At 37.1% G+C, this 16,479-nt stretch overlaps 1 protein-coding gene across 4 annotated transcripts in view; it reads left to right on the top strand.

The window, feature by feature from the left end:
* The first annotated feature begins 358 nt into the window (after positions 1-358).
* Positions 359-16,479, top strand: part of tdp1 (tyrosyl-DNA phosphodiesterase 1) — a 96,791-nt gene continuing 80,670 nt past the window's right edge. For 2 of the 4 annotated variants that reach the window (XM_039741513.1, XM_039741511.1), the window contains exons 1-6: positions 361-506; positions 4,040-4,725; positions 8,934-8,977; positions 9,060-9,115; positions 9,397-9,493; positions 11,390-11,424. In XM_039741513.1, the coding sequence (XP_039597447.1) occupies positions 4,074-4,725; positions 8,934-8,977; positions 9,060-9,115; positions 9,397-9,493; positions 11,390-11,424 (884 nt within the window). In that variant the 5' untranslated portion in view covers positions 361-506; positions 4,040-4,073. Of the gene's footprint in view, positions 507-530; positions 799-4,039; positions 4,726-8,933; positions 8,978-9,059; positions 9,116-9,396; positions 9,494-11,389; positions 11,425-16,479 lie in introns of those variants that run through there. The other 2 variants (XR_005631265.1, XM_039741512.1) reach the window with 2 other exon arrangements.

Raw genomic sequence — 16,479 nt, 5'->3', positions numbered from 1 at the left:
GCAGGCATTTACCATCGATCGTGTTTATTATTATTAACACGTCATAAAAAAACAGAAAAATTAGTATGTAACCAACGTCTCGTTAATTTAGACATTTAAATCAGCAATATCGATTTTTTTCTGATAATCGTTTTTGGTTTATTGTACAGGAGGTTGTATTGGACTTGTAAGGTGGTACTAGTGAAGTGCTGAAAAACTCAATTAGAGACGCATTCGCTGCGATTCATTACATTAGGGCGGTGCTTGAGGGAACATATTATGCGCACCTTGCACAGTGAAAACTTACTCCTCCCACGCAGAAGAATACAACACCGCCCAGAGCACATTCACGTTCGCTTTTGCTGGATGCTTTTTGGCCAAAACGGCACCCCGTAGGAAATGTACATTCGCATTGCACGTATTCCTCAAATGTCTTTATGACGGGGGAGCGTGCAAACTTACTTTTACGAACCCTAATTCACTGGATAGTTCTATTAATGATTACAGGCATTTTTATTTGTATAAAGGTATTATTTTTTGCTGTACTGACTATGTGGTTTTCATGGCACAGTGAAATATTTTGAAACATTTTATAATGCAACGCAGTTACGGTGTTGGTCAGTCACTTAGTTCAGCCGGGGATGCTGTTTGTTGTTGCACTAGTAGTTGAGTTGCTGCTGGCGGTGGCTCGCTGTGGTGTACGATCAGACTTATAAGTAATACAGCGTGTAATTTGATAGTCACCACCGGGGAGCTTGATTAGTTGAGTTAAAACTGTCCGAAACCTGAATAACTGGAAGTTCGGTTCACCTTGAACAGGTCTGTAAGCTACGCCGTTTCATATTGGTTATTCAGTCTGATGTCCATTGCAGAATGGGATTTGTGAAGCTTGTACCTTGTAACGGAATTGTGCATTTTTATGACCCAATGATTTGCAGTGATGCAGTGCAATGGTTTGATTTTTTGGGATGCGTAGTGTTTAAATGGGAATGTTTTGATCTTATGATATTTTATAACTTTTTAAGTACTCGGTGCTAAGTATAACGTCTGTTTTACACCGTGCACCGTGCTTGCAACCTGCTGCTTACTATTAATTGTATTCTTTCATTAGCTTGTGGCCCGATTTGCCCACACTTGATATTGGCACTGGACGGCGCAGAAATACCATTTAGAGAGTAGTCATTTGAATGTGTATCAGCTTAACCTTCTGTGCTTGTCTTATATTAGGAATTAGGGAAAAAAAGCATGGAATCCGAATCGAATCTAATATTTTATCTATAATGTTTATTGGACTGACTTGATCAAAGTTAGCTATGGAAAATACTGCGACAGTCATTCAACTTGAGGTATAAGCCTGCTTGCATAAAAATAAGCAGACATCTCATCCGCACTGTCGCAGAATGGTAAAGTGGTGATAATAGTAATAATATATATTATTTATAAAGCGCCTTTAACAAAGTTCTTCACAGACATTGAAGATGAATGGGGATAAAAGCACAGAAAAAAATCACCCACTGTAAATACGCAAACAATAAATAATAACTAAATGAGAATAAAAGGTAGCAGTTCAACGATGAACAGAAAAAAATAGAAAATGCTTACGAGAAAAAGATTAAGTTACACATTTTTATTAACCTGAAATATAGATGACAAACATTACCCATTATCCACCTCTCTGTGTGATCCCAAGCAAGATGCTGAACCTGCTGTCTCTATCTGAATTCATTAAATCATACATTATGCTATGCATTTATCTTGATTTTCTGAAAGAAAAGAAGGTCCCACATTAGAGGTCTGGCATCAGACTAAAAGAAGTGGGAGTTCAGATTGTAGTGTGTAGATGGATGCAAATTGGCTAAAACACAAGAAGCAGGGGATTATGGTGCAAGGAATCTGATCAGAATGGAGTGATGTGTTGTAAAGTAGGGACCTTTGAGGGTCAATGTTAGGATTGCTGCTGTTTTTAATACACATAAATGATCTGGATTGGAATATAAACTCGCTGTCTTAAGTTTGCAGATGATACAAAGTTAGGTGAATTGGCAGATAATCTCGAATCCATTAAATCATTGTAGAGGGACTTTGATAGAATACAGGCTTGGGTGGGTTTGTGGTAGAAGACTATTCATGTTACAGATTTTCAGGTATTACACATAGGAAGTAAAAATGTTAAATTTGAATACACAATGGGACGGTTCTAGTTGTCCTAGTGGACTCATCACTATCAATGTTCAGGTAGTTAGTGTTCAGAAGCCATTAAGAAGCTAGCAGAATGTTAGTTTATATAGCATGGTTTGTGGAGTAAAGATCAACGAAGGTTATACTTGAGCTTTAAAATGTACCAGTGATGCTTCACCTGGAGTGCTGTGCACAGTTTTGTCCTCTGATCTTCAAAAATCATGGCAGCACTAGAGAAAGTCCAGAGGAGAGCAACTAGGCTGATTTCAGGAGTGCGGGGGAAACATTGCAGGAGTTGAACCCTTTCAGTTTAAGCAAATGGAAATTAAGATGTGTCTTGACTGAAGTGTTAAAAATTGTGAAAGGAATTAGTACAGTTTATTGACTGTTATACTTTTAAAAATTAACAGGAACAAATAAACAGACATAGTTTGGAAATTTGTTACAGGTCAATTTTGCACAACCATTTGGACATTTTTCTTCACAGAGAACTATAGACACATGGAATTTGTTGCAAAGTAATATCAAAAACATGACTTTATATTGGTTTGATGGAATTGGGTGGATTGAATTGGCCAGCTTTGTTGGGCTAAATGTCGTGTTCTTGTCAAAAGTTTTTCTAACATTCCAATATTCTATAGTAGCCAACTATACTTTCTTAGAAGGTTGGCGTCCTTCAACATCTGCAGTAAGATGCTGCAGATGTTCTACCAGACGGTTGTGGCGAGTGCCCTCTTCTACGCAGTGGTGTGCTGGGGAGGCAGCATAAAGATGAAAGACGCCTCACGCCTGGACAAACTTGTTAAGAAGGCAGGCTGTATTGTAGAAGTTAAGTTGGACAGTTTGACATCTGTGGCAGAGCGACGGGCACTAAGCAAACTCCTGTCAATCATGAAGAATCCACTGCATCCACTGAACAGTGTCATCTCCAGGCAGAGGAGTAGCTTCAGTGACAGACTTTTGTCACCGTCCTGCTCCACTGACAGACTGAGGAGATCGTTTCTCCCCCACACTATGCGACTCTTCAATTCCATCCGGGGGAGTAAATGCTAACATTATTCAAAGTTATTGTCTGCTTTTACATGCATTTTTATTACTATTTAATTTAATATTGTTTTTTTGTAGCAGTATACTGCTGCTGGATTATGTGAATTTCCCCTTGGGATTAATAAAGTATCTATCTATCTATCTATCTATCTATCTATCTATCTATCTATCTATCTATCTATCTATCTATCTATCTATCTATCTATCTATCTATCTATCTATCAATCATATAGTGCCTTTCCTGTCTGTCTGTCTGTATTCTGATGTTCTTGCCACTACACAGTAGAACGGTGTGTTATTTTATTTTTATGTTTGTGCATGTGTGTAATTATAACTAAACAAGTGAAATCGTACATTAAGCTCATGTAGTCACACACAGTCACTAATTGCAAATTTACAATATTTAACATGTGTTGTCAAATAAATGGAGCTAATGCATAATATCTATTTTTTTCCCCGCAGTTGCTGTATACTTAACGTTTCATAGATAGCATGTTTATGCATGCAATAAATAATGCCGTATTTCAGTTAGCGTTTGTGTTGTTGCCCCAACACAGTTTTGTAACTCCTCTGGATAGAAGCATTGTAAAATAAGTGCAGATGCAACTGTATGCTTCACGGGAGAATATGTGGGCTCATGTAATACTGCAGTTTACCCATGGGAAAATTAATCAATTATACAATGCCTTTCATATCAGTTTATCAATCTTTTCTGATGTAGTGACATTCCTTTTCTTTTTCACAACATTAAAAAATATTTTTAAAGGGGAAAGCTAAGTCTTCTCTGTGTTCTTGAAAACCTTGCATCTAACCGTGTTTTTATTTGTCTTCTCAGGAATTGTAAACCTTTTATTTCAGTTAGAATAAAAATGTCACAAGAAAGCCTGCATGGGAAATGGGATATCTCAAGCAGTGATGAAGAGGACTGCCCGCCAGTAAGAAAAAACTTTCAGTCTTCAAAGTGTTCGAATGCGCCGATTACGAGTAAAACAGAGCTGTGCAAGAACAATGCTGAAAAATCTCTGGGAAATCAAGGGATACCTCTTTGTGTTAAAAATGAAAGAGATTCTTCCGCCAGTTTGATGACAAATTATAGAATGGAAGAAAGACCCAAGGAACAATTTCCAACAAATACACAAACTATACAGTCCAGTTGGAATTCTGAGGCGAGCAATATAGTTGGTTCAGTTAAGCAGGACGTCTGTAAATCAGAACCTTCATGGCAGAGGTCACCGTCAGTCAAAAGAAAAAATGAGCTGCCAGACTCTGGCTGGTGCTTGTCAAGTAGTGATGAGGAATCTGCTGAAGAGCACAAAGACAGATCAGTGAAAAAACAAAATCCACCATCTAAAAAAGTGAAGTATGAAAGCGAGAGCTTTTCTAATGATTTAAAAGATCTGAGCGAGGATGATTTTGACAGCTGTTTCCGCGCCTTTCATGAGACCAATTCATTCAGGTTTTATCTTACCAAAGTCACTGGCCTTCAAAATGAACACAACTGTAGTGCTTTGCATATAAAAGGTAAGAGCTTTTGAAAAGGTTTAATCAGGAGAAAAATGGATGATGATGTCAGTTAAACAGTTCTGAATCTGGTAAGCAATGAATACAATTTAAGATGCATCAGTTGTTGGTTTTTTGTTATTGTGGAGAAGGATATTCACATTTTGTGAAGCACCAACTTCATTACAGAATCGAATGCTTTGTTTAAACTGTCAGCATCAAGTGACCTGTTTCAGATATTTTTTGTCTGATCTGGCATAGGTCCGTTTTTTCCCCCTGCTGGCAGAGTTTACAGGTGGCAGAGCCCATTTTCCACTATTTTTCCCATGTTTAGAGTCCTAGAATTAATTTTTATTTATGTTTCCTTATTTTTGTTGCATCTTTAATGATGTCATTCATGATAGTGTTATGCTGGTTTCCTGTTTTGCTTGTTTGTTTGTTGCTGTCAGTGATGCCATTGTGCATACTTAAAGGTTAAGTTCAGCATTTTCCAAGTTGAAGTTATTTCTTCACAATCCTGGTATATTAGTTTACCAGATAAAACTCTGTTCTAAATTGAAGCATATCTCTCTATTATAAAAAAAAAATAAATCCTGGAGAGAAAAACACAAAGGGCGTCGAGACGTGATCTTCACGTTAAGATCACGGAAGACATTTAAAAGAAACCGTGAGATGAAAGAGATTGGCCACGAGCGTCTCGCGGGGACCTTAAACATGAGACTTTGTGCCAAGAGACTGACCCAGGACTGTCTCGCGATGACGTGGAACATGAGATTCTTGCAAGACACACCCTACTTACAATCGATATAAAATAGACCAAGAGGCAGCAAAACATTCAGTCGTCTAAAGGATTTGAGCACACACAGATCCAGGGCTCTCAGCACATATAAAGCGAATAAGGACAGTACATTATAAATGAAACGTCGACGTCTAAGCGAAGAAGAAAGCAGTGAGGAGAAAAGAGATTCAAAAGTGTTGGAGGGAAAAAAGAGCAAAAAAGAATAATCTAGTTGCAAATTCAGAAAATAAGGAAAGTAATTATCAGTCCGGAACAAGTGGAATTGAAAAAAAAAGCACGTCCAATCGGGCTCAGAATTAAAAGACAGAGTAAAAGACAAAGTAGAAATTCATAAAGACGTTCACAAACGTTGGCACTAAACACATGCAGAGCAGGTTAGGGATTATGAAAGCAGTGGAATTCGAAAGGCTCAAAAAAAAAAAAGCGTTGGCGCTATACACATGTGGAGAAAGTTAAAGGATACGAAAGTAGGAAAATTAGAAAATATAAAAAAAAAAAGAAAAGAAAGATCGCAGTAGCGCAAACAAACAAAATGCCTCATTTAACTATGCATCAGTCTAACTTTGGTTTTGAACAATAATAGATAGATAGATAGAGTGAAAGACACTATATGATAGATAGATAGATAGATAGATACTTTATTAATCCCAAGGGGAAATTCACATAATCCAGCAACAGTATACTGATACAAAGAAACAATATTAAATTAAATAGTAATAAAAATGAAAAAAAACAAAAAAATTAAAATAAAATTAATGTTAGCATTTACTCCCCCGGGTGGAATTGAAATAATCACTGCACTATTGCACCTTAACACTTAATTTTACTTTATTCACATAATTTTACTTATTTATTATGTTCTGCTGTATTTTTATCTTTCAATCTATTTGACATGCAGGTTAGGTGGATTGGCGTTACTAAATTGGCCCTAGTGTGTGCTTGGTGTGTGGGTGTGTTTGTGTGTGTCCTGCGGTGGGTTGGCACCCTGCCCGGGATTGGTTCCTGCCTTGTGCCCTGTGTTGGCTGGGATTGGCTCCAGCAGACCCCCGTGACCCTGTATTCGGATTCAGTGGGTTGGAAAATGGATGGATGGATGGATGAATTTACTCATTTTCAATCTGTTTGTAATCTCAAGCCATACATAGGACAATGTTTGATAACATTTTTACCTTGACAAATGGATTTCTTTGGCTTATGGCTTATGGGATGCTGATACTCATAAGCTTTATTATAAAATGCAAGAGCGGGCTAGTTTTTTTTTTAATGTATTAAAGATGATTCACTTTAGAATGCAGTTTCATGAATATGCTATGATTGTGAAGAAATAATTTCACTTTGAAAAAATGCTGAACCTATCCTTTAAACACGAAGTGTTCCAAGCTTCCCTTAGTATGTAAATATTTATCTTGATTCATGCAGCTAATAATATTGATGCCCGGTATTTGCTCCCTCTCAATTATGAATCATTTTTTACACCATTTGGAAATGTTGGTCCCATCAGTCATCCGTTTGCTTCTTTATCGTACTCGATTCAGTTTCAGGCATTTCCGTCCTTAGTTAATACAAAGAGAATCTAAAAGCACACTTTTAGTGTACTGGTACTTTGGTCATACTTCCTCTGTAAACATCAAAAAAGGTGCCTGAAATAGTTGGAATCCTACAGAAAAGTGTTCAGCTGAAATTAAGTTTGATAATTGTGTATCTTGAAATCAATATAATCCAGTTTCTCATAGTATGTGACTTGTGTGAGTAAGTGCTGAAGAGGCTTTCCATGCATATTTCCTCAGAGGCACGGTACTGTAGATTAACGTAATCAAAATTGCCTTAAAGACGATAACAATGGAGGCAATGCATTGTGTTTGATAATGGAGGTTCTTGAGATATAGGGAGAGAATATGTTTAATCCTTCTTTGAGGGGAAGTGGCTACTCTCTGTAAACTAAATTACACATCTGTTTTAGTAATAAAATCTTAGTTGAAGAAATAGGCCAGCATGGTGGAATAGGGCTATAACTTAAGCAGCTGTTAACTGCACTTTAAACCAATATTTCATAGCCTCAAAAACTAGAAAAATGATCTCTCTTGCTGACCAATTTGGTTATAGGGCAAATTAGTATTAACATACAAAGTGTGGTCCAGATCTAAACAGAAAATTCATATTGCCTTTTTAGTTCTCCAGTATAAAAGTAGCCTTAATAGTTTAGTGTGTCAATAGCATTAACAGCCCAATTCTTTTCTTGTGTGTGTTTTTAAGTTGGAGTCCTGGAGCTTAAGCAGGTCATGGATAAATATCATGCATCTGCTACGTTTCCCACCTCCCTTTTTAAGTAATGTGCGTTCACTATGGTGTTGAGTAAGTCCTAGTAGTTGCTGAAATGTTAACTGAAATTTCTTTTAGACATGCAGTTTAATGCTGACGCTACATCAGCCCTTTGGTTGAAGGGCAAAATATCCATTTTAAGTAAACTTAAAATAATGTCCAAGTTGTGTGTGTAATTTCAGTGAAATACTGTGTACAAAATCACATTTTGTACACTTTAAGTACCCTTAATAGAAGTGATTATTTCAGAATAAGTTTGATGCGAAAACACTGTTTGAATTGTTGTAAATGTAATTGTGGTCCGGGCCTGCGTTAGCAGGTGTTTGAAGACATTCAGCTTGAGAGGCCAATCTTAACCTGCCCTGACAGAGATGGCAGAAATTAGGCTCAAGCAAGAGAATCCTTTGAATATTTGTGGGGAATGTGAGTGTAATGGGAGTATAGTGGAAAATGCCCTATAAAACAAGCCATCTCCTCTCATGTAACTGCAACTGCTGAAGTCTTTTGATAAAAGTGGCCCATGCGTCTGACAGGGATACCTAGAATCCTCAGAGAGATTTTGGAAGGCTATGTCTGGCCTGGAAGTGCTTTAAAAGAGACCAGTGGCCTTGCTCCAGCAATCTTGGAGTCCGATGGAGACTGGACAAGAGTTTAGGTGCCAGAAGGAAGGAAGGAAGAAGTAGTAGGGAGAAGTGTGAAGGAATTGTTGATTTATTTCCTTTTTTGTGTTAACTTTTAGTTAACCCTACGTTATTTCAGACTAGAAGTGAAGTAAAATGAATTTAGCCAACTGAAGGGCAAAGGTTTTGTTGCACTTAACCCAACCACTGACTCATGATTGTAGTGGAAGCATTTTGAATGTTTTGAAATTTGAGTAGCCTGTGAATGTATACAATTGAAGAGCATTTATTGAACACAGAATTTAGTAATTAAAGTAAACTTAGTGCATTAAAACCGAATTATTGTAATGAGGCAGACACTAGAAATGTATGTAAAGAAAATGTAAGAAAATTTGACTGTCAGAGATATTGCGTGGTGTGTTGTTTTATGATTTATTAATCGTGGTGTGTTGTTTTATGATTTATTAATCATTTTTGTGGTTTCTTAACAGACATACTTTCACCCTTGTTTGGAACCCTTAAATCTTCTGTCCAGGTTAGAAACTTCTGTTTTATGCAAGATTTTTCTTAAATACATATAGACCTGTTTGATAATTTTATTTTCTTTCTTTTAACAGTTTAACTACTGCATTGATATTAACTGGCTCATTCAACAATATCCATTAGAGTTCAGGTATGTAACTCAATTATTATTGTGCTGCTGTGAACTGTAAGCCTTACTAAAACATGTTTTTTTGTTTTGATTTCATTTCTAAGTTTATTCACTCATCAGTGCAGAATCCTTCTTCCCACACCTTTTACAATAACTTAATTTGTGAGAATCTCTAAAAAATGTTTAAAGCATGTATTCTATATAAAATGTGCTGTTAAAAAGAGGGTATTTTTATTATCTGCTAAAAACTTTGAAATTAATTTAGTTACTGGTCAAATAGTAACTATCAAATGTCATTTAAGGTCAAAGCCACTGTTAATTGTTCATGGAGAGAAACGAGAATCTAAGGCCAGACTTCATGAAGAGGCACATCCTTATGAAAATATTCGCCTCTGCCAGGTGTTGTATTCATTTATTTTTAATCAACATTTAAGTATTTAAGAACTTACTTTTTCATTAGTAAATAATAAATAAGGGCAGCACTGTGGCACACTGGTTAGTGCTGCTGCATCACTTCTCCTGAGACCTTTGCTGAAATCCTGGACCAGGTGCAGAAATGTACGTTTTTTGTTTTTTTTCTGTGTGTATGAGCTTTTCTCCCACATCTTAAACACAAGACGTTTTAGGTTGATTGGCAGCTCTAACCTTATCCCAGTGTGGGTGAGTATGGTGGTGTTTGCATGCACAGCAATGAACTGACACTCTGTCCACTTTGGTTTCCAAATTTACATTCAGTACTTCCAGGACAGTCTTTGGATTCCTCCAACCCTGTAGTGTATAGTCAAGTTAGGTAGTGTTTCAGTCAGCTTAACCTTTTTGTTTGTAAAGCAAACCTATCATCCATCCATTTTCCATTCCAGATCTCCAAACTCTGGGCACACGTACAAAGCACTTCATTTTAGAACTGCAGGTCAGACTACCTCTCAGATCTTTTACATGCGGCATCAGAAGTTATCTGTTTATAGAAAATCCTACTATAGCATATTGTGCTACAGTATGTACAGCAGATGACTAGAACAGCTTTATTTTAAAGAAAAGAATTTTTAAGTGGTGTAGTAGTTTTTTTGTTTTTTGTTTTTTTTTTTATTATTTTTTTTATCGTGCAGGCGTCAGGGCAGCTTTAAGAAACACCAAACTGTTAGTTAAAGGAAGGTCAAGTGAGGAGAAAAACAGAGATGGGTAATATTTTACAGCTGGTGTTTGCTTGGTATTAGTTTCTTTTTACTGTAACAACTATCGTTTGAAGTCTGTGATGGTGAATTTTTTGATAAACTATATATATATGGTATATGGTATTGTAGCAGCCATTTGTCCAGTTCTTGTAGAGGGCATTTAATGTTTCTATGCTTTTATTATTTAACCAGCCATGCACATCAAAACTGTTGATATTGTATGTACAGCATATGTATTTTTCCTTCTATCTAGATTTTGGTTAATAATTTTGAGGTCTTTTGTGCTCTATCAGGCAAACCTACCAGATACAGAATATTCATTTTTGCACATGACATATTGGTGCGGTGGGCTGGCGCCCTGCCCGGGGTTTGTTTCCTGCCTTGCACCCCGTGTTGGCTGGGATTGGCTCCAGCAGACCCCCGTGACCCTGTAGTTAGGATATAGCGGGTTGGATAATGAATGGATGGATGGATGACATATTGGTTGTGCTTGTTGGAGTATCTTATTTTTTGTCTGCTTAAACAACGTGACAGGCATGACTGCTGGCAATTATTTTGGGTATATACTGGTAGATTTTGTTTTTATAGTCACTGAGGACATAGTAGGATAATACTTGAAACAATTTTTTTTTCTCTGACTTCAGCATGTTGTCAAGCTGAAATTTAAAAGTACACAAAATGAATGCAAATAACCAACATCTGCATTTTCAGTTTGGACATACCTGCATCTCTGTAGATTTACAATTTTGAATTATTTAAGGCGCATGGCCTGTTTGTAAAAGATTTTTAAAAAGATTTCTGTTACCCACAGATATTTCTCAGGGAAGCCTAACAGTTACGAAATTTGATGTTAACATTTCCTTTCAGCATTTTCCAAAGTAAATAAGCAACATCCTCCAGTAGAGGGTGCTATTTAACCACATTAGAGATTAAATAAATAATAAAACTAATTTTCTTTGAACACATTTTAAATAGACATAAAATTCCTAAATTCTTTGTAAATATATTTAACCTGTACCAGTCAGTGTTTTATATGATTTGCCATATCTAAATTAAATATAGTTGGATCCTGTGCTTGCTGAATAAAAACTTTTAGTGAATATTTTTTCTTCTGTTTTTACAGGCAAAGCTGGACATAGCTTTTGGAACTCACCACACGTAAGGAATGAGTTATTCATATTGACTTTATACTATTATTGTTAAACTGCAGTTTAATTTATTTACTGTGTTATTTTAATTCTACTGGCAGCCTGCCCGGGGGTTTGTTTCCTGCCTTGCGCTCTGTGTTGGCTGGAATTGGCTCCAGCAGACCCCCGTGACGCCGTAGTTAAGATATAGCGGGTTGGATGATGGATGGATGGATGAATGAATGGATTTTAATTCTACAACTAGCATAGCAATGCATTTTTTATGAAGAAAAAAATCTATTTCATTATTGCAGGTGTTTCAGGAAATGCATATGAAGTGTTCATTGCAAATTAATAAACTGTTATATACTGTAGTCATGTTTAAGTTCATAGTATTGAAATAGTTTTAAGTCTGATTAGTTTTATGTTTAAGCTTTTCTTAAACTTAAAATTGTTGGGTTGATGTTATATTAATATATTTCATAAATGGCCATTTAGATATGTTGAAACCATTTAGAAGTGTCCCTGACAAAATCTGTCCTATAAAGTAATTGATGACAAGAGTTGCTGAGAATTAATTAATTTTAATAGTAGTAGGGCATGTGTTAAATTAAAATTTAATAGTGTCAATGCATCTGTACTATGTCACAAGTTGTGAATTGCTTTTTGTTGCATTTTAGGATAGCTTCCTAGAGGCTGTATATCTGAAGAATCCTAAAGTTGCACTGCATTTCTTCAACAAATGAACATACACAAGCCACTCAAAATGTCATTTATGCATTTAGTTGTGGCTACAAAATATTGGCTCTTTTACTCTTTAATGATACATTTTCATCATAATTAAACACTTTGGTTTGAGTTCTTCATCTTGTATTTTCCTCAAGTGGAATATCTTGCACACTGATCTCATTTTATCACCATGGCCTTTAAAAGAATAACTGAATAAATTAATCTTGGCAGTCAAATATGACTATCCTAACCCCTTTATATTTTACATTAATGCTATTGGGATTCTCTGCCCTTCTCTTTGTGTAATTAAAGTAGAAGCGCATAAATATTTCTCCTATACAGGAAGTACTATAAACTTCATGTCAGTGAAATATTGCATTGTATCCATTACTAGCATATCATCTAAAAGTATTTATTTAAAGAATTAAATAGAAACCATCTGAGTCTGTATTCTTAATCTACTGTACGTAGCACCACATTTTTGTTTGCTGAGTACAAACGCTGTGTGGGAGCTCTGGCTCTTTTGAGAAATACATAAAAGTCCAAGTCTGTCTGCCTGTCATGCTGCTGATCTTATGCTGTAATGCTGTTGTTCTTCTAATCACACAGTGCTAAAAGGCTTTCTTTAAGCTCACTAATTCACTTAATTTACATTACTGCTGGAATGCTTCACAATACTGTTTTTGTGAAGTTACCGCAGATATGATTCCAAATAGGACCTACGGTGTACTACCTGCCTGTCTCTTACAACCCCAATTCCAATGAAGTTGGGACATTGTGTAAAACGTAAATAAAAACAGAATACAGTGATTTGCAAATCCTTTTCAACCTATATTCAATTGAATACACTACAAAGACAAGATATCTAATGTTCAAACTGATAAACGTTATTGTTGTTTTGCAAATCCTCACTCATTTTGAATTTGATGCCTGCAACACGTTCCAAAAAAGCTGGGACAGGGGCATGTTTACCACTGCGTTATATCGCCTTTCCTTTTAACAACACTCAATAAGCGTTTGGGAACTGAGGACACTAATTGTTAAAGCTGTGTAGGTGGAATTCTTTCCCGTTCTTGCTTGATGTACAACTTCAGTCCGGGGTCTCCGTTGTCATATTTTACAATTCATAATGCGCCACACATTTTCAGTGGGAGACTGCAGGCAGGCCAGTCTAGTACCCGCACTCTTACTACGAAGCCACGCTGTTGTAACACATGCAGAATGTGGCTTCGCATTGTCCTGCTGAAATAAGCAGGGACGTCTCTGAAAAAGACATTGCTTGGATGGCAGCATATGTTGCTCCAAAACCTGTATCTACCTTTCAGCATTAATGGTGCCTTCACAGATGTGCAAGTTACCCATGCCATGGGCACTAACACACCCCCATACCACAGATACTGGCTTTTGAACTTTGCGCTGATAACAATCCGGATGGTCCTTTTCCTCTTTGGCCCAGAGGACACGACGTCCATGATTTCCAAAAACAATTTGAAATGTGGACTCGTCAGACCACAGCACACTTTTCTACTTTGTGTCAGTCCATCTCAGATGAGCTCGGGCCCAGAGAAGCCAGCGGCATTTCTGGGTGTTGTTGATATATGGCTTTCGCTTTGCCTGCTAGAGTTTTAACTTGCACTTGTAAATGTAGCGACGAACTGTGTTAACTGACAATGGTTTTCTGAAGTATTCCTGAGCCCACGTGGTAATATCCTTTACAGAATGATGTCGATTTTTAATGCAGTGCCGTCTGAGGGATCGAAGGTCATGAGCATCCAGTGTTGGTATTCGGCCTTGCCGCTTACGTGCAGAGATTTCTCCAGATTCTCTGAATCTTTTGATGAAATTATGGACAGTAAATGATGAAATCCCTAGATTTCTTGCAATTGTACGCTGAGAAACGTTGTTCTTAAATTGCTGGACTATTTGCCCACGCAGTTGTTCACCCTTATCCTTGCTTGTGAACGACTGAGCCTTTTGGGAATGCTCCTTTTATACCCAATCATAACAAACACCTGTTTCCAATTAACCTGTTCACCTGTGGAATGTTCACAACAGGTGTTTTTTGAACATTCCTCAGCTCTCCCAGTCTTTTGCTGTCCCAGCTTTTTTGGAACGTGTTGCAGGCATCAAATTCAAAATGAGTGAAGATTTGCAGAACAACAATAAAGTTTATCAGTTTGAACATTCGATATCTTGTCTTCATGGTGTATTCAATAGAATATAGGTTGAAAGGGATTTGCAAATCATTGTATTCTGTTTTTATTTACGTTTTACCCAACGTCCCAACTTCACTGGAATTGGGGTTGTAGAATGTCATTCCTACATTGGGTAACATAAATAAATGATCCCTTTATTGTGCCCTGGGAAGTAAAGAATGATGTTACTTGACTGTGATGCTATTAACATTCTAAAAGGTGAGAGCAGAGAGCCTGCTTCTGGTTTTATCACCCACAGTAAGAGTTGTCCATATTTGTCCAGCTTTTAGTTATTGACTAATCTTTTCATAATACTGAATAGCAGTTAGTCAGTGATAAAACACCACATAAAGCCTCACATTTCCCAAGTGCTACCTCATTGGTGCTCCATTTTCCTCTCTCTGATATTGCGACTTCTGTCACTCTCTTACCAGCTCCACTTTTACCAGCTCAATTGACAAGAGCGCCACCACCTCTCGGAGGTCCTCCAGCCATCCGTCTAGCTCCCTATGCACAGTCAAGTAGTCGGATGGCTCCCAGCTTGGTGTCCTCTCTCTTTACATCTCTCCACTAGCAATTGTTCTCTTTGTCATTTTCATTTCACATTTCTTGGCTCAGACTTCTTTTTGTGTATATTGTGGGTGTAGGTGCCCTGCCTGATGACCTGTGTAATGCCAGTGTAGAACAACTGAGGTGACCGTGCCTGTACGTAACAGGCAATTGGCTTGCCTCCCCACTCATATGCTGTAGCGATGCTGCCTTGACACTGAGCAGTCCCACACCCTAAACCTGAGCCACACTGTTTTTATTTTAAAACTCCCAACGCTACTGACCCCTCTCATGACAGGCTTATTCAGTAATGTCCTTTTTCCGATTTAAACTACATTACGTACTTTTTTTTTATTGTTTGTTACTGTTCTTCTAGTTTGCTTTATTTTCTCTTTTGGAAGCCACTTACAAATACAAATACCATGAACAGTGCTATTGATGTGTTGAACGTACTAATAAAGAGTTAAGACCATGTCATGTTACATGACTTTTCCAGAGATTTTCAGTCACAGATTTCATTTACATAATCTTAGAGTTGTTGGCAGTTGTGGGAGACTCTTTGAGCATGAGAGCTGAGAACCATTAAGTTCCCAACCAGAAGTACAATGTATATAATGCAGTGATAAGGAATAAGTAACACAGGTGTTTTGGTCCTCAAAAATAGAAGAGAAGCTTGTCAGTCTGATGTCTCATATTTTAGTGTACCAAGATAGAACAGAAAAAAGGTGAGAGGTTGTGGCTGAACTCACAATACCTGTAAACCCTTTTCACAGACACCTACAATATCAGGAAGCAGAAAAAAGGCAAGCTTGCAATATATTGGAAATGTAAAAACTGTAGAGATGTGTGATTTCACATCTATAGTGATTTCCAGTTATATAATCTGTCGTCATCATTGGACAACGAGGTCAACAACTGCAGTTGTCAATTTTGACATTAACCACACCTAGAAGTTGTGTAATGTGTCTTCCACTTTGGAATTAAAGTCTTGTCTGCTTCATTCATTGTACCAATATTTAGGATATATTGCTCCATAACAGTCTGTTGCTCCCTTTGTTCAACAACCTTATTTTCCCCCAGAGCAGACTGAATTTGTCAGGGCATGAACTCAGTATAGCATATCCATTTCGTCCAACAGATTCTTCATTAAATTGGGAACAAGTATTACAGGTTGCTACAGTAAGGTAAATTCATTATCAAGTTCCCTAGTTACAGATTGGTATACTGCTGTCATGAAGAGATCCTTTGGGTTAACAGCATAGTTTAGATATTCTAGGGCATTTAAACATTGCTTAGCTTTCAGCAGGTGATCCACTGTGTCTCATGACAACACGTTTTTGCCACCCAGTAGGATGGATTGAGGAACTTATAGGTTGTTTGCCATAACCTGATTCTCCCATCAGCATGCACCAGTAGAAAACATTATTTATCATGTGTTTCTCAATCCTCTGATGTTCAATGACTGTTTTCTGTAGTCATCTATAACTACTTTTTTTATTTTTGGGAAATATTGGAGTTTTTGGGACATCCATGGCATTCATTAATACAAGTTGTTCATTCTGATATACCTCTTTCAGCACCAACGTTGCACAGAGGAATACAAACATTACATT

This window comes from Polypterus senegalus, chromosome 18, assembly GCF_016835505.1.
Source record: "Polypterus senegalus isolate Bchr_013 chromosome 18, ASM1683550v1, whole genome shotgun sequence".
Lineage (NCBI taxonomy): Eukaryota > Metazoa > Chordata > Cladistia > Polypteriformes > Polypteridae > Polypterus > Polypterus senegalus.
Note: the sequence above shows the minus strand (reverse complement) of the source record. Positions and strands in the feature narration are given on the sequence as shown.